The 27,965-nt window shown below is 40.9% G+C and overlaps 2 protein-coding genes and 1 non-coding gene across 8 annotated transcripts in view; 2 read left to right on the forward strand and 1 right to left on the reverse strand.

The window, feature by feature from the left end:
- Window positions 1–20,150, forward strand: part of cacnb1 (calcium channel, voltage-dependent, beta 1 subunit) — a 38,800-nt gene extending 18,650 nt beyond the window's left edge. The window contains exons 3-15 of one of the 6 annotated variants that reach the window (XM_013909063.1): window positions 2,288–2,407; window positions 2,590–2,712; window positions 3,620–3,756; window positions 4,207–4,274; window positions 5,349–5,509; window positions 9,061–9,141; window positions 9,238–9,296; window positions 10,629–10,738; window positions 13,061–13,069; window positions 14,439–14,590; window positions 14,720–14,815; window positions 16,537–16,722; window positions 18,081–20,150. In XM_013909063.1, the coding sequence (XP_013764517.1) occupies window positions 2,288–2,407; window positions 2,590–2,712; window positions 3,620–3,756; window positions 4,207–4,274; window positions 5,349–5,509; window positions 9,061–9,141; window positions 9,238–9,296; window positions 10,629–10,738; window positions 13,061–13,069; window positions 14,439–14,590; window positions 14,720–14,815; window positions 16,537–16,722; window positions 18,081–18,620 (1,842 nt within the window). In that variant the 3' untranslated portion in view covers window positions 18,621–20,150. Of the gene's footprint in view, window positions 1–2,287; window positions 2,408–2,589; window positions 2,713–3,619; window positions 3,757–4,206; window positions 4,275–5,348; window positions 5,510–5,982; window positions 6,012–9,060; window positions 9,142–9,237; window positions 9,297–10,628; window positions 10,739–13,060; window positions 13,070–14,438; window positions 14,591–14,719; window positions 14,816–16,536; window positions 17,590–18,080 lie in introns of those variants that run through there. The other 5 variants (XM_013909065.1, XM_013909064.1, XM_005726152.2 and 2 more) reach the window with 5 other exon arrangements.
- A 3,528-nt stretch (window positions 20,151–23,678) lies between these two features.
- arl5c (ADP-ribosylation factor-like 5C) lies at window positions 23,679–26,898 on the forward strand. Its single transcript, XM_005726153.2, has 6 exons — window positions 23,679–23,996; window positions 24,361–24,421; window positions 24,530–24,677; window positions 25,004–25,087; window positions 25,577–25,728; window positions 25,890–26,898. Exons 1-6 carry the CDS (start codon window positions 23,951–23,953, stop codon window positions 25,936–25,938), a joined length of 540 nt encoding a protein of 179 aa, XP_005726210.1. The 5' UTR covers window positions 23,679–23,950; the 3' UTR covers window positions 25,939–26,898.
- Window positions 26,899–27,226: 328 nt separating this feature from the next.
- On the reverse strand, window positions 27,227–27,298 carry trnac-gca (transfer RNA cysteine (anticodon GCA)). Its single transcript has one exon. It is a non-coding gene; the product is annotated as a tRNA-Cys (tRNA).
- Between the last annotated feature and the right edge of the window lie 667 nt (window positions 27,299–27,965).

Here is a 27,965-nt window from a genome sequence, read left to right on the forward strand (position 1 = left end):
CTTATGGAATGTTTCTGGCACCTTGTTGAATCTATGCAATAAAGAATAAGGCAGTTGTGAAGGCTAAAGGGAGTCCAATCTGGTAATTACCAATTGTACCTAACAAATGTGTGTATGTGCCTAGTGACAAGAGCAAAATAATTGTGATTTCTCATTGTGCAGTGCTGCTAAGATGGCAGTGTAACTGTATTAATATTAGCATTGGTGAGTCTGTAATTGGTGAGTCTCAGTTGCAGAGGCAGACGAAGTCATCACACTTTCTACAGTCATTGCAAAATAAGAGGCCTCAAGCAAATATGTGAGTTTTAGACTCATTCATTAATGTTCTGTAGTTAATAAGAGGAATCAGATCATTTGCACTGTCTAATTTTAACTTGATTTATGTTCATTTATATTAGAGTGTCCTTGGGTGTTTTTAAAGGCACCTATAAATAAATTGTATTATTATTATGATCATAAAACGTACATACTGACAATTCACTGATTGGCATCAGAAATCGTATGAGCCTTTGAAATACTGAATGCAAAAGGTTTACTTTAATTGAACTAATTACAGCTTAATTATTTTAGGGAAATGTTTTTTTTTACTAGATATTAAAATTTTAAAAATAATGTAACGTCCCACCTGCTGTACTCCAAAGAACTACTAGGTGTGCTGCATCTATTAGACCCACTGGAGAAACACTGGAACAGTTATTATAAAAGTGTGGGAAAAGCCTGCAGGTGAAGTCCTGCAGTATAGGAAAGGAAAAATCTATATTTATTATTAGGATATATATTTATATATCTATAGTTATATTTTAAAAGAAACAGAAGTGATTGATTACATGAAAATCATTCTTTCTTATTTAGACAATATATAGTCCTGATTCGTCTTGTGTCAGTTTTGGAAAAGAAGTAACAGGATGGAACAGATGTAACAGTAGCTATCAGGAGCCTGGAGTAAAGCTGTTAATGGGTCTATTTCCATTAACAGTTTTTCATAATCACTGAGAATACAAACTTAGGCCTATGTGATGGTTGGATTAAACTAGATAGTTGAATAAAATCACACAGTTACTTCTAATGTTTTCTTACCATTAACTTTGCAAAAGTAGGATAAATCACATGTCCTGTGTTGTTGTTGGTTGCTAAGCTTTAAGGAAAACAGAAAGCAACAGCAGCGCCAACAGTAAGATTTGACCAGTAATGCACTGAGTGTAGTTACACAGTGAAAAGCACTGCTAGTATACTCACTTTCTCCAATCTGTGGATTCATAAAAAAAAAAAATTGTTGACATACTTTAACTCTAATATTGGCATCAATACTGAAAGAAATTCCTAACAATAGCCGGCCACAGTCCAAAGATATCTGTTATACTCACTGTTTGTCTGAGTACACATGTGCAGGGAATTTTTCATCATCATTGCATATGCTGTATGTCATCTTTGTTCATTCTCACCTCTATTTTAAAAACCCACACCTAGTGACTCATTTTTTCTGCCTGGAACATTCATCTGTCCGCATTTTTGTCAGTACCTCCCACAAAGCATCAGGCAGCCTGTCAGCTCAAAAACGAAAAAAGCAACAAGAGAACAAGTGGGATTGTTATATAAATTGAACACTCGAACACTTCAGAAGTTCAGGCTGCCTCCCTCCCTGCGCTGGACATGCTGAGCAGTACAGCGGGTCGACTCTGCAGGCTCGGAGGAGGCTCGGGTTTTTGATTGTGGCATGGGTGTCTGAAAGAGGGTCAGCAGGAGAGAGTCGAGTTACAGTGCATGAGTGGTGGATGTGTTAGAAACTGTAGCCACTTCATGAGAAATTTATATCCTCGCTGATATTATAAACAGTCCTCGAGCCATTTTTTTCCCCTCTCCACATCTTTCTCTCTGTACTTGACACACCCACACATGCTGAATCTATTGTGCCTGTGCAAAAAATAAGATTTAACACCCCGGCCGCTCTCGATGCTGCGGTGGAAGTGTCGGCAAATGAAAATGTTATGCATCCCTCCAACCTCGAATAACACAGAGTCAGCTTCATGCAGTGTGATGGGCGGGGTTCTCTTTGTGTTTATTTAGGTTGCACTTCACAAGGTGGTCTTGATATTATAATCTCAGGATATTAAAAAAACAGGCTGCAACCTTTACTCCTCATATTGAGGAGCAGCCGAAAGACACATACTTGGATTTAAGGTGCAACACGAGTGGACTGATGGGCATGCAATTCATCAGTTAGACTGCAAACCTCATGCTTATTTGGTCTAACTCTGCTTTCGTTATATGAATTCTTTGTGCATTTCAGGGCTCTGCAGACTCCTACACCAGCCGACCGTCGGACTCGGACGTGTCCCTGGAGGAGGACCCTGAGGCTCTGAGGAAGGAGGCCGACAGGCAGGCTCTCGCCACACTCGAGAAAGCAAAGGTCAGAGATCAAGCCTTTCACATCCATCTCTTATGCTGTGTGCTCATCCTTATTGAGTAACTGTCACGTGATTAAGTGTTTGGACACAGTTAAATCTCTTCAGCTGTATCAGGCACCTCTAAAGTGCGATTTAGTGAGCTGCTCTGTGCATACTAATACCTTTTCTCCCATCTTGGCTCCAGACCAAACCAGTGGCATTTGCTGTGCGTACAAATGTTGGTTACAACCCAGGCCCCAATGATGATGTTCCTGTGCAGGGCATGGCCATCTCCTTTGAAGCCAAAGACTTCTTGCACATTAAAGAGGTTTGAACTTATTTCATTCTCTTATTATAGAGTCATTTCAGTACATTTTTCACACTGAGAGTAATTTCTGTGGCTTAGAGCACCAACGTTAACTAAAGTTAATGCTTTTGAGTTCGAGTGAGGATATTTTGGATTTTGGATGGTATTGGGAAAAGAATGCCAGTAGCATATTGGCCCCATCCAAAAACTGTCAGTGGTGGTGGGTGGGAAACCAATGAGGGATCATGCTACAACTTATTGCACTGCCTCCTTCTTTTGTAAAGCCTAGCCAGGCCATGAGTGGGAGTTAGCTGCAATACAAGCTGCAGTGCAGTGAGAAATAGGTGATCCAAATTTGGGGAAAAAATGGGAAAATATTTGCTAAATAAAAGTAGTGCTCTGATTTGTTTAATACTGTTTAATACTTTGAGTGACTCAAGATACAGAATTGTGTGTTTTTACCAAGTTTGGGCTGTCATTTAGCTTGTTTTACACTTTATATTTAGTCTAAAGTTTCATATAAAACCTTAATAATCATATTCAAAAAGTTTTAAATGATGAAAGTTTTAATGCAGCCCTATTTGGGAAGAATTTCTGGCTGCAGAAATGCTCTTGTGCTCTACTGGAGAAGTGATGATTCACAGTTTAAATTAAGCCTTATTTAGCTTATATTGGACCTTGGTGCCGGCCCTCTTCTGTTTGAGATGAGACACTTTAACTCCTCTCCTTTTAAGGCTGCTCTCTCCTTAAGCCATTTCTTCAGATAGTCCTCCCCCGGCATTAAGAAGGTTTGAAACTATAGCCATGTTTGTACAATGGTGGATTCTCATGTTTAATATATCCATGGCAGAAAACAAGGGTCAAATGGTAAAATATATTTGTATAAAACGCTGCATTGCCCTCTGATGCCTGTCTGTTCTGAATACAGAAGTACAACAATGACTGGTGGATCGGGCGTCTGGTGAAAGAGGGCTGTGAGGTGGGCTTCATTCCCAGCCCGGTCAAACTGGAGAACACCCGTCTGCTGCAGGAGCAGAGGATGAGGCAAAACCGACTCAGCTCCAGGTAACAATGAAGAGCGAGCTCTCTGTGTCTGCGTTATCAGCAGCACAAACAAGAACCCACTCTTTAAAACAGGTCACACATGAGTCACACAGCACTCAGCGGCAATGTAAAACATACTGAAATAGACAAAAGCACTGCTGTGAGTCACTCTGTTACTCAGTGCATCTATAGTATAGTATGTACAAAAGTCTCTATAGTCTCTGTATTTACACATGCAGTAGAGGAAACAGATTTTAGTATACATAGTTGAATATGAATTTCTGCATAGTCAGCAGGTAATTTAAGCAGTTTTCCACGTGTTCTCTTTGTTTTTTAATGTTTACATTCGCATCATTATATGTAACAATTTGTGTCTTCTTCTTTGTTTAAGGTAGAAAATAAAAATGAAATCAAAAGGAATCATGTATCGTTCTCCAAGCTATGATTTGTGCCCGTTTTTCTGTATTTCAGTAAATCTGGAGGAAGTTCTAGTCTCGACGTTGCCACGGGAACCCGCAGGCCTACTCCACCTGGAACAGGTGAGGTCACAAGGTCGCCCTGTCACGTGGAAACATAGTGCCTGTCTGTGCGTGTGCGTTTGTGTGGGCACCTGAAAGGGTGAGAGAGAGCGAGAGAGATAGCAAGATGAGACGGGCGCCTGATATTTAGATGAAGATTTTAATTGGCTAGTTAGTCAGGCATGATGATGAATCACAGCGTGTCTCAGTGGGTTGCTGTGTGAAGCGAGAAAGGTCTTAGGAGGTCTGTCATTAGCACACAAGACGGGACTGAAATAGAGCCGAAAATGAACTTCACTCATTAAACTTGTTAAGTACGTCTGGCTGACAGAGAGAAGGAGAGACGGTGGAGGAAATGGGTAAACATGAACATCTCTTGATTGACTTTAAAAGGCTTTGCATATCTGTGTAACAGAAAAATCATCTCTCTAACACACCTTGTACATCCTAAGTTGTTGTTCTGACTCAAAGTCAGAATTTGACATAGATTCGAGATATACTAGAGAGAGAGTTAGATATACACACACATTTTAATGAGCTAGCAAGTGGATTTTGCTACTTTTGTACAATTTTGTTACAATTACTCAACCCTTCCATGATATACCTTTAAAACAAGACACCTGCAAGGCCCCATTCACCCTCCCTCATCCCTATAGCAACACACACCCTGTCTCCACCCTAAACTTCCCTCTTTGCTTGATTCCTTCTTTCCTACCTGTACCTTTTTCCAGTTCCCGCTGCAGCCATCCTTCTCAACGGTTCGTTCACATCTTTACTTCAGGTTTTGTTTCTTTCTCGTCGCACCAAATTCACTTTCTGTGCTCTGCCTCATAAAATTGTGGTGTGTTCTTTTTAAGACTCTTGTAAGTGTCGTTTCCAGTTTAAATCATACTCTGTGTCACTTTTTTCCAGTCTCTGTGCCATCTCTTGCCTCTCTCTGGATGCATCTCACACTTTATTCTTCCCCCTCTTGCCTTTTCTCCCTTCTGCTATTCTCTCTGCTCTCATCCTTTTTCACTCCACCTCATCTCGCTTTCTCCTCTTTCTCCTGTTCTTTTGTTCCGTCTCTCCAACGTCCACCCTTCCCATCATCAGCTCACGTAGACATGTCCACAGTGGCCTTTGACGTTGACCCCCTCGACCTGGAGGCTGAGGAGGCCCCTGAGTCCCAGGGTGACCCTCGCTCTTCCAAGAGCATGTCAGGCAGCGTAACATCCCCCCAGGCCAACATCCACCGACTGCCCTTCTTTAAGAAGGTAACATTAGAGGGCAAGGTGATCTCTCTCCTCCTCCGTCCTGCATTTGCCCCCCTTTCCTCCAAGATATCCAGGTTTAAGCTCTCCTTCTTCCACTCTACATCTCTCACTAACCTCTCATAACTGATCCGTCCCTGCTGCTGCTATAGATCCAAAATCTAACACTGTTTGGCCGCTCAGGCTCCCACGGTTACACTGATATGTTTGGATGTGCGTTTCTGTGCTTGTTGAGCTGGGAGAGGCGTTGAGCTAACTGATCCTCTCTGAAATAGCTGCTGCTGGATATCAGTCTGAATCTGTTTGAAAATGAATTCACAGAGGAGGCAGTCAGTGTAAACTCTGCTTTAATCAACAAACAGCTCCTCTCCCAATTCCCCCACCCCTCTAATCCAAACCTGTCAATAACTAAATGTGCTCTTGTGTTTTGTGCTTTTTTTTGTCTCCTCTGGCTTTTGTGTGGATTGATACTGTAGGTGGCCCGGCTAAACAGAAACAGAAGTCGGTGAGTGTGGCTTGTCTTCAAGACTAACCTCTAGCATTTCGTCTTTTTTCCTCCGTCTCCTCGTCTTCTGTTTGTTGTCTCCTCTTTTTATTCTGTGTATCACTTCTGATGCTCGTTAGCGCAAAAATATTCACTGGATCATTTGTAAATTGTGGTGACACTTCTGTCATTTCCTCAGAGCGTGTATCACAGCTGTTAGTGTGCAGATGCAGGTGCAGAGCCGTCCCAGACCCTGTTAGTCAGCACGTGGCTATAATGCGTCCTGACATGCTTTCATTTTCATTTGTGATGGCTGATTTGAGTCACAGTGGCCCACAATCAGCAGTTTTTATGCTTTTCAGCACAATTTCAATCACACGTAAAGGCTGAAGGCTGTTGCAGTAGGAGTAAGAAATACAAGCAACACCATTCGCACAGCAATACTTATCACAGCAATATCTCATAAGGTTTAAAATTCATTTCACGACATATTATTATCAATTTTTTTATTCATCATGCACTTTTAGCCCACTTTAGGACATTTGTAACTCCCAGTCATTTCAATTTAAAAATGGAAATTGCACACTAATAAATGAAATAACTACAGAGCACAAGAGAAAAGAAGCCTGAAAGGTTTAATCAAACATCCCACTCACTGAAGAGAAAAGACATTTTTATAGCTTATTGTTATTAACCTAGTGGGGGGGGCAGAAACACTATATTCACAAGAGCAAAACACAAAAATTAGGAGTTTAGCTAGACAGCTAGGGAAAACAAACAGGAGAGAAAACATGATGAGAGCATAATCAGACATCTGCAGTGAGGACAAAGGGAAAGAGGCAACTGTGGTTGCAGCCATATAGTCAGTTTCAAGGTTATTAACTGAGCGAAGTATCTACATAACAGCCGTAATAACATCTGTTCATCTTCTCTGTATACTAAGAAAAGGTAGTTCAGTACTTACTTTATTACCTCCTTTAGCAGCAGATATATTGGACAAGGAAAGAAGATAAGCTGTCCCAGAATTCATAGCAAATGCATCATCATACCATGACGATCAACAAAAGTGCCAAAGTGAAACATTTTGTGTAAAAGTTTTCATTTTGTACTATAGGATGCTAAAATGTTTCATATTTACAATAGCAGAGTGTTAAACCCACAGCTAAAGCGATCAAGTGATTTGAAGGGAAAGGGAAGTAAAACTAGAAGAAGAACCACCTTTAAAGTAAAAGAGGAAATGACAACTGGGGAAAACAGGTAACAGGTACTGATATACAGACAGGAGAAAGCAAGTGAGGGAATCCTCAAGCTACACTACTACTATTACTATAATCACAAGAAGAATGGACACGAGCCGAAATTGAATGATATCAACAACAAAAAAAACTGAGATTGTGACATGAAAATAATGCAAATGGGATTCATTTTCTCCCTGGCTGACTAAAATACTTTAAGTTCTTTCTTTCAATTTATGTTTGAAACCTAAACAAATATGGCTCGGCCCCCACAATAGACTGGGAAAGCTATCCAGTTTGTACGCCACCTTTCACCCTCTGACAGCTGGGATAAGCTCCAGTCCTTCCATGGCTCTTAAACTGGATTAGCAGACATGATGGATATGCAGAAGCACATGTAAGATCATTGAATAAGATATATTTTATTTACGCCAAAGCTGTGAAATTTCTTTGTTACAGTAGTTAAAAATGAAGTAAAAATGAAGCCGGGGTTAATACCCATCAATTCTTCCATTCCCATCCAATTCTGGAGCTGAATCAGTGTCATAATAATATTATTGCTTATTATTGCAATATAATATAAGGGAAACTGCATATCTAACATTAAAGGACGGGTAAGTCGGGTAATTTGATTTCAGCTTTCCAGTTTAATCTTTCGTCTACGAGAGCTCACACGAGTTTTCTGCGTGATACCTGATGGAAATTCACAATCATCCTTTGCATCATTTTTGAAAAGTATTGGATATAAATTCGATTTTTTTCTGTTGTATAAACATGAAACTGTGAAACCGAATATCTACACGCTGGAACTGTATAACGTGTGATTGAAGAAGAACAATAAACCGCGTGTCATTCCTCCCCGTGCTAAATTGTTCCCTGCGCTCCTGTTTTTCCCGAACGAATGAGTAGTGTTGTGATGTTCAGGGCTCCAGCGCTGCCCCTTTATAGACAAGAGCCATTTGGAAGCTTTTATATTATTTATTTTTAGCTTCTGTGAATGCAAATTGGGTGAAATGAGCTTCCGTTGTTCTGCTTTATGTAATGTAATGTAGAAGCGGGACACTCCAGCACTTTCTCTTGCCTGAAGTGCTGTACAGCGTGCACAGGGGCGGGGGCGTGCTTGGAGTACAAATGTAGAAAAGGTTAAAAAAAAAAAAAATCCAGTTTCATTGTCAGAGTATATCGGACATGTGACTCCTTCCATCCATTTCTCACTAACAGAGGACAGAAACTAATGGATCAGTTGATAATTTACTAATGAGCCTAAAGTTCAACAATGCAGGTGGAAATTTGATTATAAATGCTACACTGATTTTTTAGTTTTAGTTTTTTTTAAATATAAGAAAGTTGATTTTTTTTAACCATAAAATACTACTCGTACTGCAAACAATACCTTGCAGTAATTATGTGACAGTGCAGAAGGAAAAGAAAGAGCTGCAAAGGATGACGTTTGTCTTAAGAGTTGTGACGCAGTCGCGAGATTTCTCCTGACAACCTGGCATCTGGGTTAATTACGGGCACTTTAATTATGTGAGACTGCAGACTGAGAAGTAGAAGCCAAGGCTTTCGGTGAGAAATTGATCCCTGACCCTGAACATTCATAGACACTCAATAACGCAAATGGACTCCAAATTTCTGGAACTCTCCATCCATCAATCTGACTGCTCACAGAAGAGAAGGAGGGTTTATGGGGAGTGGGTGGGGCTGTTTTGTGTCAAGTTAATGTTGATTTGTGTGTGAGTATAACCCTGTGACTGCAGGTCTTCTAAGGTCTTTGGAAATGTGCTGAGTGTATAACGTGACACCAACTCACGTGCTGTGTTGTCCATGCTCAGATGGAGCATGTCCCCCCTTACGACGTGGTTCCCTCCATGAGGCCCATCGTCCTAGTCGGACCTTCACTCAAAGGCTATGAAGTAAGAAGAAGCAGCGCATTCTCGGCTTGTAATTTCTACTTTCATTGGATTTTACTATTAAATATTACTTGTTTCTGATGTCTGATGTTTTACTAGGTGACGGACATGATGCAGAAAGCACTTTTTGACTTCCTGAAACACAAGTTTGAGGGCAGGTAAGAATGGAGGCTTACACCCATCCAGGATTTTTGTTTTTTAATGATTATCCATAATCATATACACTCCAGCCACTTCATTAGGTACATCTTGTCCAGCCCTTTAACCAGTTTGCACCCGATAACTTCCTCAAGTCTTCGTGGCATTTATTTAACAATGTGCTGGAAATATTGCTCAGAGATTTTGGTCCAGATTAACATGAAACCAGTTCCGGCACACCCCAAAGATGCCCTATCGGGCAGAGATCTGATGACTGTGAAGGCTGTTTGTCTGTATTTGTGCTTTATTTGTTTTGTGTGTGTGTGTGTTCTTTTTTTACATCAAATTCTGACCCTACCATCCAAATTTCACAGCATAAATTGAAATTCAGTAAGACCACACAACTTTTCCCCCCCAATATTCTGTTGTCCAGTTATAGCCTCAGTTTCTAGTTCTTAGCTGACAAGAGTGGCACCCGGTGTGGTCTTCTGCTGCTGTAACCCTTCTGCTTCAATGTTCAACATGTTGTGATTCAGAGATACTTTTCTGCAATCATTGATTTTAACAAGGGGTTATTTGAATTACTGTTGCCTTTACTTACCTCAGGTTACAGCTTGAAGTAGTCTTGTCATTCTCCTCTGACCTCTGACATCAGCGAGGCATTTGTACCAAGAGAACTGGAGTATACTGGATATTTCTTCTTTTTTGGACCATTCTCTGTAACCCCGAGAGATGGTTGTGTGGGGAAATCCCAGCAGATCCTGTAGATTAGCAGTTTGATAGCTGATTCCTGTATGGCATCAGCTATCAAGCCACATTCAAAACACCTAAATCACCTTTCATCGCCATTCTGATGCTTAGTTTGAACCTCAGTATGTCATCCTGACCGTCTACATGCCTAAAACACTCCGATTAGATACTTCGATTAGTGAGCAGTTGAACAGTTGTACCTAATAAAGTGGCCCATCAGTGTATATGACATTACTGGATCATAATATTGATTCATTAAGGTGTATATCCCTTAAATGTTATAGCCTGAGATGGATGACAGAGATCAGTATTTGCATTAGAAGTGGAAAGCACTGTAACATAATTGCTTAAATAAAATAAAAGTACAATAAAACTGTATATGAGTTCGTAGTTACTTTAGATGTCCTATTTATGCCTTCATCCACTGATATTGAGGATTGAAAGATGAACAGTACGCTAGTCTGTACAAAGGGAGGCCAATCATATTTCTGTGTCACTCCATGCCCCTCCCCCCTCTGGACACACCCTTGCAGCCATGATAGACTCTAAATTTAATAGGTTTCTTTTTACTGACCCAGTAATGTGCTGGCTCTCTGTTTCAGGATATCCATCACACGGGTGACAGCAGACATCTCTCTGGCCAAACGTTCAGTCCTCAACAACCCGAGCAAACACACTATCATTGAGCGCTCCAGTACCCGCTCGAGCCTGGGTAAGAGGACGCTTTTGTTATCCGCAAACCACAACAGGCAGAATCACACTGAGAAACGCCACGCAGACAGGTCATGACAATTAGGATTTTATTTTTACTCTTTCAACAGCTGACATATTAAAGTTTAGGGAGAATATTAGTGTAATGTATTTTTGTTCATCACATCATGTTACTGAACATCTTTCACTGTCCTTCATATCTATATTTCTTTAAGTGTGTCTCTCTTTTATTTAGACAGACAAGAGTCCATTAATATTGCGTTGTTGTTGTTGTTGTTGTTGTTGTTTTTTAAATACTCAACAGCAGCTGGGAAATTACATTTTTAGCAAATGTTACTAAAACAGGAGAAACATTGCATTTGCTATTTTATATCAGCCACACAGGGAATGTTGGACTGATCAAAAAGACAGTGTGTTTCTGTGTGTGGACATATCTCACACAAGCTGACTTATAAATTATTAAAGGGATGACTGACCCCAAAATCACATTTACATATTTTTCCTCTTGTCCGTAGTGCCAATTATTCATCTAGGTTGTTATGGTGATTTGCCATTTTTTAACATTTTAAAGGTGTCTGCCCTCGCTTGCATATAATGAGACTAGATGGCACTCAGCTTAAATTTCCCTCAATCATGACCCAGTTCCCAAAATATGTCCAGAAGTCTTGTTATAAGCAGTTTTATCTACAGTCATGTGAAAATACTGCTTATGTAGGACTTAAGAGGGAAAGTAGCTGCCAGATCCTGCTAATCAAATCCATAAGCACCAGTGGTGGCAGTGATTGAATCAATCATGAAGTCTAAAGTCGAATGTGAAGCCATCTGCCATCAGCTAACGGTTGGCCAAAATCAGGTCATGCAACAGAATGACCAAAAAGGCATAAAAGTGTTGCAGTGGCCCAGTCAAAGTCCAGACCTCCACCTGACTGAAATCCCGCCGGTGCCTTAAACAAGCTGTGCACAAACAAATGCCAACTGCCAATGGCTGCCCCTCTCTGAGCCTGGTTCTGCTTGAGGCCTCATCTTGTTAAAAAGGAGTTCTTACTCTCCACTGTCACTAAATGCTTGCTCATACGGTGTCATATGATCGTTGGGCTTTTCAGAATTTTTTAGAACTTCTATCCGTTCATCCATCTGCCACTTATCCAAATCAAGGTCGTGGGGGGTTAGAGCGTATCCCAGCTGTCATAGGGCAACTGAATAAGGTGCCAGTCTGTCATAAGATTGACACAGAGAAAAAACAATCATTCACCCTCATACCTATGGCCAATTTACCTTGGAGATAACAGGTAAGCATCACACACAAGGGCTGGTATCTTGAGATCTGAGGAGCTCACAGAGAAATGGCCTAGATAAATAAAAAGCACTGCAGGCACTACACAAGTTAATATATTTGATTATGGGGTGAGCTATAACTTATAGTCTTTAGACCAGCGGTCCCCAACCCCCGGGCCTCGGACCGGTACCGGTCCGTGAGTCGTTTGGTACCGGGCCGCGAGAGTTGAGGCTCAGGTGTGAAATGCATGGTTTTCAGGGTTTTTATCGGTTTTCAGCGTTATTTTGTTATCGTTTTTATCGTTAACTCGGTTTTCCTGGGTCTTTTCACGTGTATTATGAATAAATCTTCTTTTTTTCGGTACCGGTACTAGTTTTATTTTGTTGTATTTATCCGCGACACCTTAAAGGCCGGTCTGTGAAAATATTGTCGGGCATAAACTGGTCCATGACGCAAAAAAGGTTGGGGACCGCTGCTTTAGACAACAGTCCCACTCTTCTTCATACAAATATCAACTTTAAAGACTTAAAGACAGACTTTTAAAAATTGGGATCAGTCTGTAGCTGGGTTTAGTCTTTTTATTTGACTTCTTAATAAAAAGACAAATGTAGAAAATCCTCAGACTTAATATCTTTTAAGCTTTGCACATTAAGACTATGTGTAAAATAGCATACTGTCTGTATTCAAGCACAAAATGAAGCTCTTGAAGCTGAATGTTTGAGAAAAACATTTCAGCATCTGTGTTGTCAGAGGTGTGGTTATCAGTGACATCACATGGAGGACTTTTCTTTCAAATGTATACATGATAAATCGGAATATTTTAGGTTAGATAATTACTAACAATCAGTTCTAGCAGTTAACGTACTTCAGTTTCAAGTTTGAGGTGTATCATCCAAAGACACGAGACTGTCACTTATTTTCTTTTTACACCTGCTCTGATTGCCTGAGTCTGATCTGGCCTCCTCTCTCTCTTCATCCTGTCTACACCCATCCTCCCCCCTTTCTCTCCCACCACCCATCCTCTTCCTCCTCTGTCTTTTGATTCAGACGTACTGGGTACGTATGCTCTTCCCGCAACAAAACAATGAAGCATCTCTTTCTCTTTCCTTCCCCTCCCCTTTTTCTTCTAACTATATTCATCATCTGCTCATACATCGTTGTCTGCCTGTCTGCTTGCCTGTCAGTTTCTCTGTTCCTCATACTTCTGTGTGACAGCCTGTAGTCTCTTAACAAAAAGAAACCAATTACAAAACCCAAGCAGGAAGAGATCCGTGGGAGGGCAGCAGAGCGGCTGGTAGCAGAGAGGGAAGACGATACTCTCCCATCCTGCTGTCACCCTTATGTTGTGACTCATAATGCTGTTTATCTTCAGTCATACCCAAGGATAGCATCTATTGCAGCTGGACCTTGCCTTTTAAATTCACTCTTGTCATCACGGGGGAGCAAACGTCTCTCTGAAGTTAAATCCAAATTCGCAGAAGGCTTTGTCGAGGTTAATGGAAACCTTGGCTGCTGTTTCTTTGTACAACTTAAAAGTTCACGTCTCTTGTCATTCTGCAGAGACCCCGTTTCGCCTCCGGCTTTAATTCTCTATCCTTTAGCCCTCTGGAGGCTGCTGAAATGTGCGGGCCACGTCTCTGTGCAGATTGCCTTGCCCCTGTTATCTCTCTTTGCCACTTGGGTTGGCAGCGCACAGACACCTCGGAGGCGCTGAGGGTTGACCAGACAGACGAGGAACATTCTGGTTTTCTGTTTTAATCTCGCTCCTTACACGTCGACAGGCTGATAAAAAGGTGGAGCTGTCTTCGAAATGCTAAATAACCAGCTTTTATAGGCTGCTGTTGAGGAACAATGAACACAACGTTCAGCATTCTACAGCCTTGAGTGGTGCACCTGATAGTATAATTACCGCTGTGCCTATTAGTGCTAACAAAACAACTAATGTTCCACTTCATCTATTTAATGAGGTTGTTTTTTTCTGTTTGTTTGGTTGTTTTTTTTGTCGTTGATGTTTCTGTTTTAGTTACATGGTGAGAACTTGTGCCCTTATTGTAAGTTATTTCAAGTACCACAGGCATCTCATTCTTAAGTGCCTCCTTTCTCTGCACCTTTTAAAAAAGCATTAAATACATATCTGAAATGCCAGGAGGGGGCAGGAGAATGAGGATGTTGGAGCGCTCCATTTAGCTGTGCATAAATGGAACTTTTAACTGTGGTCCGATCTGATTCATACGCTTGGAGCTGTTTTGTTTTCCTCTTAACTCCGACATGCATGAGTAAGAACTAACACGTCTGTTATGTACTTGTGCACAAAGTTAAGGAAGATTGGCTCACATGCAGTGCTTTAACTCCTCAAACAGAGATCATGTATCTGTTTTGTTGTCTCACTGTATTCACGTGTCTTGTCTGTTTCCTGGGCATTCAGCTGAGGTGCAGAGTGAGATCGAGCGTATCTTCGAGCTGGCCCGAACTCTCCAGCTTGTTGCTTTGGATGCCGACACCATTAACCACCCCTCTCAACTGGCTAAGACTTCCCTGGCTCCCATCATTGTTTATATCAAAATAGCTTCCCCTAAGGTATGCCTGTTTCATTCATTCATTTAAACCGATTCTCATACTTAATTTTGGAATGACTCTACCGTCTTCTGATTCTGATAGCAGTAAATATTGTTTCAGTAGACACGGTGCTCTGCTATCTCCCTGCAGGTTCTCCAGAGGCTCATTAAATCCAGAGGGAAGTCCCAGGCTAAACACTTAAACGTGCAGATGGTTGCAGCAGACAAGCTGGCTCAGTGCCCACCTGTGAGTTTTGCTTTGCGACTTGAGCTTTTTTAACATATTCTCATCCCCGGCTCATCACACCCTGACACTCAGTCAAATGAATTTGAACTCATCAAGTACCCCTTTGGGATTATTTTCCAACAGTATCTGACGATTAACAGCTGAAAGAAGACAGGTTCGAGGCCCTCAATTCAGTTTAATTCAGTTTTATTTATACTGCCCCTCATCCAACAACGGCTGCTTTTATTCTGAGTGGGGGCCCTATAAAAATAACAATCAGACTACACCTTATGAGCAAGCACTTGGCAAGTGCTTTTTCCATCACAGTTTTTTGGGGGTTTAGGCATAAAACCTACTTGGATGGATTTCAGGAAAATATGTAAAAATTTATATCACAGTACTTTCTGGTTTTACAGAATACCACTTATGCATCTATCTTTACATGAGCGGACTTTGACATGATTTTACAGCGCAATAAACGAGCTACTCTCGGGCTTTGCTAACAAATGATACATTTTTGGCACAGAGCTATAGAATCGCTCCTTAACAGGCTGCCTGTTGTGCTTTTACGATAGACCTGATCGTTCTGTCTTGAGTAATATTTAGTCATCATCCCAGCTGGTTCCCTGTCGCTGTGTGTGGAGGAGCATAGAGACCATAGTCTGTATATGGCTGTTGTGTCAGCCATTGGTTTAGGACAATGCATTTTGAGTTCTGTCCACCTCCATATCAGTTTTTTTGAACGAGCGGGTTCTAAGGGCGGCACGATGATTCAGTAGTCAGCAGTGCTGCCTCACAGCTTTGCCTTTTTGTTTGGAGTTTCCATGTTCTCTGCATCCTCTAACAATACAAATACATGCTTGTTAAATTAATTGGTGACACCTAACTTACTCTAGGTTGGATGTAAGTGTGTGGTGTTTGCATATTTATAAAAAAAACAAGTTATAAAAATGCCAAAAATATCTTGTAGAATTCAGAGGCAAAACAGAAGACAGATGGAGAGGCATTTTCTTTAGGTTCAGAAGTGGCTTAATGAACTCGTGTTGACTGTGAGCTCACATATCCACAACGTACTTCCGCTCCTTTTGCAATTTTCAAGTAGGGTCTTGCTTTAAAACTAGCTGCACATGCTACCTAGGCTTAAAGAAAAGTTGAAAACGCTGACCTCCATAGGCCACATCATTCACTGTCTTCCCCTGTGATGCTGGTTGCCATGATTTCTGCAGAAGCACTAAACTGCAGTGAACCGAATAACTACATTCGGTTGAACTCTCACTGAAAGAACTGATCAGAAATATGGTTGTTTAAGTTTTTCATTATCAAACTGTATGAATTAGTGTAACTTACAGTCGAACTTCCCCATTAGAATTCAGGTGAGGGGGAACAGTGACTTCAATAAAATAAAATAAAATACCATACAGCTGTTATGAAAGGAAAAGCTAGATATAAACAGTTTTTTCCAGCAAACCGTAAATCTGCTTTTTAATACCTGTTTTTAAATGCCTGACTCTTTTGTTGGGTTAGCCTCAAATGGCTACTAATTCCTTTCTCACCACTGGCATAATTTTTCAGATAGAGTTACAACTTGCTTAAATGCTGAGGCATTCTACATATGATGTCTTGAAAGGCGGAGCAGATGGTTTTGTGATAAAACAATTGGCTGTTACTAGAATTCATGTAAAGACAGAAGGAAAATTCACTTTGGTACAGTGAAATAAATGAAGAGCTGTTTTTTGTTGCAGGAATTATTTGACATCATCCTGGATGAGAACCAGCTGGAGGATGCCTGCGAACACCTGGCTGACTACCTTGAAGCCTACTGGAAGGCAACACACCCTCCAAGCAGCAACCCTCCCAACCCTCTGCTGAATCGTACCATGGCTACGGCAGCCCTGGCTGCCTCCCCAGAGCCCGTCTCCAACCTACAGGTACAGGTCCTCACCTCCCTGCGCAGAAATATGGATCCGTGGCCTGACATGGACGGCACTGTAGCCACTGAGGGGAAAGAGGAAGAACATGCTCTCTGAAGTCCAGTAGCACAGGGGGGTGGGGGGCGACTCCGGCAACTCAACCCAAACTCAGCAGCCTGTTCCTTTTACCCTGGAGTAGGAGTGCACTAATAGCCTGTTTATGCTGTATATAGGAAACCGCAGATACATCTGTGCAAGAAATTAACACCCAAATGAACCAACAAGGATCCAATTTTCCACACATGAACAGCTAGCCTAAGAACACCTTCGAGTAAAAATGATGTAGTCTGCATGTTAGCAGGTCAGCTTTTCCTTCTGTGCACTGTTTAAAACTGTGAAAACAGCTCAGCTGAAAGCACACTGGACTCAAGGAATAACCTCAGAAGGTACCTCTGCCCCCACAATCCCTTCTATTTTACTGTAATCAGACGTAAAATAGCGTCTGTTGCCCCTACCCTGCCCTCTGCAGCTCTGTGGCCTCCTTTTCTTCAGCGCTTCTAGAGGCTGAAATCCAGTTTGCTGTCCTCCTCTCTGTTGCCATGGTACCACCCCTGAAAACAGCAAGTCATGTCCGCCTCTTCAAATAGAAACGCTTAGTTTGGTGGAGGCTGTTGCTAACACTCTGTCCGGTTTAATCAATTTATCTTAAGAGTGAGAGCAAAATACTAATCAGTTTTCATTCTGTTCTTCAGTTGCTACTGGCTCCTTATCAGCTAACATGAGCTGCATGCTGTCAGATTAATTACATGGCACACAAGCGACAGTCTTGCACCGAATGGACACAATTATGCAGGGATCCTTGACAAAAATGAATGAAAAGTATTTTTTTTAAAAAGATTCAAACTGGATTGAATTTTAAAATTTAAGGAAAACTGTTTCAGGATAAACATGTGAGCTATATCATTTTGCTGCTTTGTTCTGCCATGAGCTCAAACAGCCAGCAGATGGCACTATTGTAATTGTAGATATATAGTTTAGCTTCTTTATAAGTTGCTGGGATCTGTTTTCGTTTGTAGGTTGATATCATCATTTTATAACAGTCAATTAGCAGAACTAAACAATTTCTACTTACTGATTAAATTGTGTTGTTTGAGTATAGACTAGTGTGAGTATGCACAATGTTAATGTGGAATGTGTTTCATATAAGTATCTTCAGCACTAATGCCTTTAAAGTCATGGATTCTTAAGCTAGAACAAGTATGCATCTTTGTTCTTTCTGCCCTGTCTGCTAACCCTGCTAATTAACTGCTGACACCTTGGTGTGCTGTTTGTGTCTCTGCATGCTTTTCGTGTGGCATGGGTTCGGCTCGCTGCAGGGGGCGTACTTGGTGCATGGTGAGCAGAAGCGGGAAGGGCCTCTGACAGAGTGTGGTGGGAGCGGCACGCTGCATGACTATCAGACAGACCTGGGAGGGAAGCCCCAGCAGCAGCACCAGCAGCAAGCATACCTGCGCTCCTCTCGTGGCCAGCTACGAGGAGGCAGCGGGCGAGGTCTTTCACGGCAAGACACCTTCGACTCGGAGACCCAGGGCAGCCGGGACTCGGCCTACACCGAGGCCGGTGACTCCTGCATGGACATTGAGACCGACCCCTATGAGGAGCCTGAGCCCTACCGAGGAAGTGGGGGCAGCCGCCTCCACCTGGCACAGCATCTCGGCCGACAAGCCTCCTGGGAAGACGAAGGTGCCGAGCCAGACCAGGAAAACCGAAACCACCCTCCGATGCCGAGCCAGACGCATCCGCATGGACGTGCCAAGCTGAGGGAGCGTTACTGCCAGGATCCTGTGGACACAGGGGCCAACATGAGCCGCAACAAGAACCAGGATGACTGGGGGAGGGACGTCTACATCCGCTGAACGGTCATCATACCACAGAGCCAAGGAAGCCCCTGGACAGACTGAGGACAGAGGGAGAGGAGGGGATGGAGGGGAAATGCTCTGGTTTTTGGGTTCAACAGGAACTGAAGTGTAGGTTTGGGGCCATGCCGGTCAGGCTAACAAAAAAATCTGTTTACATCCCAGTACAATGTAAAGAAATACATCAACTGCCAGATACCATTCTCATCAAGTTCTTCTTGTAATTCAGTTTATTTACATTTAGAAAAAATAATATTGGTCTTTTTTGTTTCTTATGTTAATACTGCATGAATATCATGGATTTCTATACTCACAGCACAAGGACAGTAATTGTTACGACTCTGATCTGTATGATTCGATCCTCTCTTCGATTGTAAAGTGCAAAGGTCGGTAGAGCCGTAGTGCATCACGTCTGTCCTCTGCAGTCTTAAACAGGGTCTAATGTCACGGTTCCCATGTACATACAGTGTCAGGGTTTCTCTTTACCTTAAGCTCACTCAGTGCTTTTGGCTTTCAGGGTTTCCTCCCATACTGATATCCAGAAGTTTTGAGTCTCTCACCTCCACTTTCTTATCACCCAGACCTTAAAAAGTTGGTGGAGAAGTTGCCATATTTTAGCACGTAAATTTATCAATGTTGCTATACTCATGTCAGTGCGATAACAATGAATAATACACTCCAAAGATGTTTACTTCTTCCCTGACCTGGTTCAGTCACCATACCTGACTGTATATGTCTGACCCAGTCCTCCCATTTCTGTTATCCTCTTCTTCATGGGTGCTGAGGGCACCTCCAGTTGTTCTCTGGTTTCCAAATGTGGTGCAGATTCAAAGTAGTTGTGTGAACGAAACGTCCTGCCTTAGTCACTCCCACCCCTTATTTCAAGAAAACTCCAATCACAAGTGCCGGAATGTCTCGCCAAGCCATGTCCGCCGCTGCTGCGGTGGGATGTCTTAACTCTTGTTACACTCGTTTTCATACCATATCTCTGTCTCTTTGTGTCTCGTGGCTGCTCCGTCCCAGCTCGTTGCTCATCTCTTTTTTCTTTGCACCAGCTTCGTCGTCTGTTTTTCAGGGCTAACAGTTATATAAAAAGTACTTGTACGTGTGGTTAATCACTTCGAACTTCCACCCAAACAGCTCGCTTGTCTAATATTAAATACCACTCTCTTCTTACTCCTGATTTCTGACTGAATTAGTGTTGGGTTTTTGTTTTTTTCAGTGAACATTTGCATTGTTTTTTTCAATCTTCAGTTCTTGTGAGCTAGTGAGAGGAGTATAAAGTGGGCAGTGGGGGGGATAGGATCAGCTTTGGTCTTTACACGGTTATCTATAATGGAGAATCCATGAATGTCTTTGGTAGGCTGCTTTGGCCCACCCCCGTCTTCAGTTGAATAAATAAATATTAAATAATGATCAGTAAATAATGTTATTGTTGCGTTATCGCAATTGTTAAAATGATGAAATAACATGTATCATTGGTGCCTGATTGTAGCTACATTTTGCTTTTTCTGCCTTTCATTTTTAATCTGTGGATAAATTCGTATTTTAATTAAAAATCGAATAAGAAAATGCCATTGTGTCATTTCATTGTTACAGTGAGATGTGATGAACAAAAACAGCTGTCAAAAATGCTAAATGTCTGCACGTGTATGTCTGCGTCGTGTTGTTTATTCCACTGGATACATGTGAACACATAGTTCAATACAAATCATAGAGTAGATTAGTTTTTCAATAAATTACATGACAATTAGTCAAAATTGATATGAAAAGCAAAAGACAGGCTTGCTGCTTCCATAGGAATTAAGAGGGTAAGTAGCAGCCAGGTACTGCTAATCAAATGCACTTAATTAATTAATCATCAGCACCTCTGTGGAAGCAGATATTTTGATAGTTTGCTGGTCTGGAGCATCCAGCTGGGTGTTAACACAATGCCACAATTTCTCCAGGAATGGATGTCTCAACAAATTTGCCCCATGTCAGAAAAATACCCAAGAGCTACATCTCAAACTTGACAGGCTTCTGTTAGCAATGCTAAATGCTAAAGTGCATCATAGAATAATTAGAATTAGAATAAAGAAGGGTATGAATTGAAAGGTCGCCAACAGAAAGCCTCTTCTCTCTAAAAAGAACACAGTATCATAGCTTCACAAAGATGAATCTGAACAAGCTACAAGAGTTGTGGAATAATGACCTTTGGATAGATGGGACCAATGTGGGAATGTTTACCCATAATGCACACCACCAGTTTAGCACAAAAACATCATAGCAACTGTGAAGCACAGTGGTGGAAGAGGGGGAAACTGTGCTTATTTTGTTTTTGCAGCAACCCGACCTGGGCACCAACCATGTAGTCAACCATGACCACCTCTGTATACGAAAATATTCTGGACACAAATGTGAGGCCATCTGTCTGACAGCTACACGTTGGACCAAACAAGGTCATGCAACAGGATAATAATCCCAAGTGCAGTAGCAAATGCCTGAAAAGGAACAGAATCGACTTGTTGAATCAACCTAAGGCCTTTAAAAAGCTGTGCAAAAACAAATCCCTGCAAACCCCAATGAGCAGAAGCAAGGCTGTAAAGAAGAGTGGGCCAAAATTTCTCTATAATGATGCAAGAGACTAACAAAGTCGTGCTGAAAACAACTACTCTGCATTATTCTTGCTAAAGGTAGTTATACAAGCTATTGATTCATCAGGTTGTACTAAGCTTTTTCATATGACTGTCTTATTTTAAAAAAAAAAAGCCAACACCACCCTGAATGTAGAAACTATCCCATACTTCTGCTGGGTGTAAACCTGCAAAACAATGAGCCACAATAATGTTGACAGATTCTGAGAATAAAAAAACAGTTTCACTTTGTATTCACGGAAACGTAATCTCCAAAATACTCGTATCAAATTGCAGCACATTTCAAAACACCTGCATTTTCTGAAGTGCAGTTATGAAGTGCAGCTGGCTCACTCCAGGATGTGGTTTTTGTCATCGTCGAGCTGATGCTCTGCACAGGACGAACTGTCACAGACCTGAGACACGGTTTCCATCTGTAAATCGAAATGTGAGACTTACATCAGAGCGTTGCTCAACAGGGTCAAAATGACTGTAATAACAAACTGCTAAAATCTGACAGAACGGGACAGAACAAATATGTAACACATGTTTGCATGTATAACTAAAACTAAGGGTAAACTTCCATTATTATAGTTAAAGCAGGATAATTTTAAAGAAAAACACAAAAAGTTATCTGCAGTATCACTGCTTCAGATTTTGAAGTGTACACATGTGGAATGACATCTTTCAAAGTGTTTCTGATGACTGTTATCTGATCATCTGTATTAACAATAAGGACCATATCACGGTTATAAAGCAGAGTTAATTTCAAGTATATACTGTCTGACATGCAAGTTAATTAAAAAAAATCACATCGTAGATCCTTTAATGTAGCAAACAGAAATACTGGAGAGTGATAAGGTAACATTAAATACTTAATTATAGTGGAAAAGAAATGTGCAGCGGTAATAATCACAATAATAATAAAAATGATGATGATGATGATGATGATGAAGATAACAGATACCATAACTGTATTCCTGATGAGAAAGTGTGCTTATGTGATTACTTTTACCTCAATAAACTAAAGAAAATGCCTTTCACCTTCAATATACATTTATTTCCAGAATGAAACCTGGCAATTAATTTCACTTGAAACACTTCAAGCTATAAATAAATTATAGGGAAATAAATACAGGTACAATACTTTGACTGAGGTGAATATAAGTATGCCTCATTACTGAATCTCTTATGGGTTTGAAATTAAGACAAATCTGTCAGATCAGAGGCCCTAATATGCAAAGAGGTCATCAGTGTTGTGATTGTGTAACTGGAGAGTTGAGAGTAGAACTGATATAAAATTGCTTGTACGGTTCAGTGGAAATCCCGGGGAATTCTTTGTTTGAAGCCAGTTTTGCTTTCTGTTGGTTTTTACAGGCCGATAAGTTCTTTGGTTTCTCAGAAAGGAAGGTACATAGTTTTACTTCTCTTTCCATATATAGACCGGACATACGCGTGTCACCGACTGCGTCATTATCCCACTCGTGCCGTCGGTGTGGCAGGACTTGTAGGTTGCCTTCAGGGACTATAGGTGAGCTCAGATTTTCGATATTTAAGGAGGTAAATAAATTGCATTTAATGTACGCTAATATCTCGTGATGACGAACGATGATTTATCTAGGATTTTTCGGTACTTATTCGGCTTTTACAAACATATTCTTCCTCAGTTTGGAGCACAAGTAGTTTTCTATAGACCTGATAAAGAGGTCACTACACAATGAACGGGGCAAAGAAAGCGATTTGGGAGACATTTAAAATATATTTAGAATATTTGGCCCAAATAAAAACAAAGCAAAACAATAAAATCTTAAATGCCTTAAATTACTTTATTACCCCAAAGTAAATAATCACATATACAAAGAATCAGAATCAGAAATATTATTAATCCCAAAGGAAATTATGGGCAAGGGCGGTTGCTATTTCTATATTTTTTTCCACTTTGTTAAAATGAGGGTAGAATAAATAAAATTCTATATAGTAGAATATAGAAATGCCAGGGTATATTGTATTACAGCTAGGACAATATTTCTGTCCAGGGTGACAGGGTGCCCCATTTATTTGGTACAGCCCAGTATTTCACTAATATTCTCAATTATGGAGTCAGCGTCTCACAATTTAATTGGCTCTATATAATAGTGAACACATCTCTCACACTCGTGCAACAAAAAGATATGTGCTGATCTGTGACAGCATCCCTACTAAAACACAAGCAAGTAAATGTGTGAAAGTACAAAGACGACCACACATGACTCCAAAACAATCTCAGTCTTCCAGTGATGCTTTTAAGATGTTGGGAAAATCTCATCTGAGCAAAATCTTTAACTTACAATTATTTAAGCAAAAAAAAAAAAAAAGGAAAGAAAAAACAGCCTACCCACTTGCATCTGTAACATAGCCCACACCGTCCCACACAAACCCGAACTTACTTTGTGGATAATCTAGCCCTTGGCGAATCCCTCACCGGCCCACGTTTTGTATTCCCCACAGCACTGAACGCACCATCATTACTATCTACGCTGCTCGTGACTCACTCGGCAAAAAGTGCAGACTTTCTGAGGAGGAAGCGCCGCCCACAAATGGTATGCCGAGGCAGAAACTGATAATAGATCCCGCAGCAGAGTCAGTCTGACAGTCAGCTTCTAATCGATACTGAAGTCTGCTTCCTCTGGATTTCTTTTGTATTCATCGCTCATCTAGCACTCACACCTGTTGAACATGGGATATCTGCTGTCTAAGATGATGGCTGTGTTCGGGGACAAAGGTACATGTGCTTTAATTCTTGTGTTCGTCTTGTTATGCCTGCATTGTTGCTGTTTAGATGAATTATAAAAGCCCGTCGGTGTGTTAAGCTACTGTATCGGGTAATATGTGATAATTGTGGTTTGATCACCTTACTAAAAACTGATTTCCTGACACAGTAAAGTTTCAGTCCTTTCTTATATACGACACTTAAACCAAGTGTTGGACGTGTTTTACTGCAAGAACAGTCTTTTGATAAGAGATGTGAATCTGTTCAGCACATCACCCTCATGTACCTGCCTTTTATCTTATCTGTGTGTACAATTATCCCTTGAGGCTGAATTTGCAGTGAGCATGCAACTTTAACATGTTTAACTTTCCTACAGAGCACAAAGTCATCATTGTGGGTTTGGATAATGCTGGGAAGACGACCATCCTCTATCAATTGTGAGTGATCTGACTGCTTTCTGAGTCTTTCAGCAGTTTTTTTAAAATCTGTTCTCACAGTTTAATCTAATTCTAAATGCATCTTTTCCCTTTTTCAAATACATCTAGTCTGACAAAAGAAGCCGTCCACACATCACCAACTATTGGCAGCAACGTCGAACAGATCACCGTTCGGAAGACTCACTTTTTGGTTTGGGATATCGGAGGACAGGAGAGCCTGCGAGCTAGCTGGTACTCCTACTATGGCAACACAGAGGTATGGCTCACCTACACTCTTCGGATCCTTTCTATCTCTAAAAAACTTTTAAAACACAGTAAATTTTTCATTGAAGTGCATTGGAAGTGATATTAGCAGTTCCCAAAAATAAATCCAGAGAAAGTGAAAGCTTTTGAAGTGCTGGTTGCTAATGCACCTGCATCTGTTTTATGACTTTTCCTGTGATCCATTGTTTACAGGTACTGTATCTTTAATAGAGCATTGTAGACATGCTGTGCTCCCTCTTATGAATCAAGCGTCCCATAGATTGGGTCCTGATAAGAACGACCTTATAACAGGTTTAATAACTATTATTTCCCTTTCAGATCGTCATTCTGGTTGTGGACAGCACTGACCGGGAACGACTGACTGTAACCAAAGAAGAACTTCACCGAATGCTCGCACATGAGGTAGGATCTTTAAAACATAGCGTAGAGACTGACTTTATTAAAACATTTAGGGAAGTTACTTGGTCATAACTATATTAAAAGTGCCTTTTAACATATTTGAATACTGCTTACGGATGATAAACAGGTAGAGGAGGGTTGATCATACTTTGCTTTATTGTTTAAATATGAAGTGTTTTGCCTGTTTTCTTTGAGAGCTGCTTTGACGTACAATCACATTGTTGTTTTGTGAAGCTGCCCTCTTTTGGCATTTGTGTTTTGGTGTTTGACGTTCCCTCCCGCTTTCAGACAGACACTGATTGCGTAATAGATGTGAAAGCAGATTACTCACCCATGACATACTGTGATGAGGAACTTTCTTCTTATAGTCAGCATGTCTGTGCGTTTCTATGTTCCACTGAGGTTGCTGTTTGTTTTGAACAACATCACGTGTTTCCAGTGGAACCTGAGTGCAGACACGGTATCGGTAACCCATTTTTTAATTCTTTTTAGGACCTACAGAATGCAGCCGTTCTTATCCTGGCCAACAAACAGGACATGAAGGGTTCCCTGACAGCGGCAGAGATCTCCCAGTTCCTCACGCTCGACTCCATCACAACACACTCCTGGCATGTTCAAGCTTGCTGCGCCCTGACAGGAGAGGGGTGAGTCTAACGCACCTCCAGCTCTCAGTATCACCGACTATTACTCAACCTTCACAAATATGTGACATAGTTAACAGAAACATGCCTCTGCATACCACTGCTTCTGTTGAAATAACAGCCTTTGAAACACTTATCAAAATGCTTCTGATCTCTCCCTGCAGTCTACCTGCCAGTCTGGACTGGATGAAGTCGCGGGTTGTGGCAAACTAGAAGAAAACAATGGATTAAAAGTCCTGAAACTGAACCAGCCTCTCGGGCACCGCAAAGGCCGCAGTGTCAGGATTATTTACAGTGTTTTGAGCCTGTGACCACAACATCTGTGACAGAAACTGCCTCACCACGTCTACAGTATGACTTACTGACAATGTGACATCCTGAAGAAACCTGCGGTGTGTGTACCTCAGCCTCGGAAACATGACAACAGACAAGCTTCAAAAACTGTTTGATTGTTTGATTATATTTTAGTAATCTGGAGGTTGTGCACTGAGGGAGAGAAAGTGTTAGTAATGTATTGACATGAGTGGCCTGTGTGTAAATGAGAACAATGTTTGGGCAAATTATCCTACCTCACCAGAAGTATCACATTCCACTTTAACTGTCAAGAGTGACTAAAATGGTATTATTTTATTATTAGAAAGGAAAACAATAAGGCAGGTTGACAAAGGACAATGATTTATAACACTAAGTCATATATTTTCCTATTAGTATCTTAATTTTCTAGAACTGATCCAGTGATTCCACAGACGCTTTAAAACAAGACAATCATAATTTCATTTTGACTTAGTTCTCATAAATGAAGATTTTTGTTCTTAGTTCACAAACTACTGATTCATCACAGTTTACCAGCAAACAGTAAGACTATAAAGAAAAAAAACAAAAGAACATTATGCAGCTGCTGTGGTTTTCCTTCTCAGGATTTCTGCAATGTTGCAAAAGCCTACAAGCCTGCATCTGATGTTAAAATTTAATTTAACGCCAGCAAATGATTTTAGCTTTATTAAACCTGAATATTTATATTAATTTATTCTTTTTTTAATGCTCTTGGACTGTGTACTGTATATGACAGCGATTTCTTGAATGGGAGAAGGCGCTAGCTGCTATGAGTCATAATTTTACAATGTACATACTGTATAGTTTGATTTTTTTTTTAAATAAATGTTATTATTGCTATGTGTGTGTTGTTATTTTAATTAGCGATGTGCAGCATGCTATTGAGGTTGTTAACGCTAGTTTACCTTTGGCTTCCTTTGTCTTTACCATCCTTGTCTCTGTCCCTCCAGCCCTCTGTATACCCTCCTTAACTACATTCACGAATCTTCTCTGTGGTCTTACTGTTTTCGTCCTGCTTGACAGTTTCGTATTGACACGCTTTGTTCTATATAACGTTTTTCTTGTTTATTAAACAATAGCGCCTAAACTACAACGTTACGATAGCACTAACACGACTTCAACAACAAACGTGGCGTTTTTCACTGGCAAAAGAGCAAAATTAGATTTTAGGGGGCATCCGGATTTGAACCGGAGACCTCTTGATCTGCAGTCAAATGCTCTACCACTGAGCTATACCCCCGCACGCTACAACGAGCGGCCCGCTCCTGCTTTAGATACAATAATAATAATTCTATGTTCTTGTTTTGGACATTCTGTCTTTCATAATCACTCGAAAATCTAAATTCGAGTTGATTTTGACGACAGCCGTGGTATTTAATCGCTAAATAATAGACGGTTTTCTGACCGCTAGAGGGAGAAATGAGTTTACATTTATGGCTGTCACTGTAACTGGACGGCGAGAATAAGAACACGCGTCACATTCGTGACAATAAGCACAAAGGGGGTAAGTTTGCATATTTATTTAGGCAAAAAGAAAAAGAAAATGAAAAAAAAACCAACGAAACTTACACACTTTCATCATCACGTGGTTTAACATCACACGGAAAGTTATTAAACATACAACAACAATCCTTCTAGATGCAAACATCATCAGCTGTTTTAACAATGACTCAGCATAAATGAAGAAAAAATTGATGTGCAGAAGTGACTTTTTTGTGAAGTGAAAACTGTGGTCACCTCAGCACTGTGTGACTATCACCACAGCTGAAGACTTTGTGATTTTTGAAGTACCCGTTGTGGCTGAGGAACAACCAGTGTAAGTCTTAAGTCACACATGTTTACCTACCACAGAGTTTGGGATTTTTTTCTTTAGACATGAAGCCACAATTTTTCTGTCCTTTTTAAAA

This window comes from Pundamilia nyererei, unplaced genomic scaffold (genome assembly GCF_000239375.1).
Source record: "Pundamilia nyererei isolate P.nyererei 1_Seehausen unplaced genomic scaffold, PunNye1.0 scaffold00018, whole genome shotgun sequence".
Lineage (NCBI taxonomy): Eukaryota > Metazoa > Chordata > Actinopteri > Cichliformes > Cichlidae > Pundamilia > Pundamilia nyererei.

What these genes read in the sequence shown, in the direction of transcription:
- arl5c (XM_005726153.2), top strand. Translation starts at nt 23,951, where the DNA reads ATGGGATATCTGCTGTCTAAGATGATGGCTGTGTTCGGGGACAAAG. An exon ending in GGCTGTGTTCGGGGACAAAG is followed by an intron (nt 23,997 to 24,360) that starts GTACATGTGCTT and finishes ACTTTCCTACAG; the next exon opens with AGCACAAAGTCATCATTGTG. An exon ending in ACGACCATCCTCTATCAATT is followed by an intron (nt 24,422 to 24,529) that starts GTGAGTGATCTG and finishes AAATACATCTAG; the next exon opens with TCTGACAAAAGAAGCCGTCC.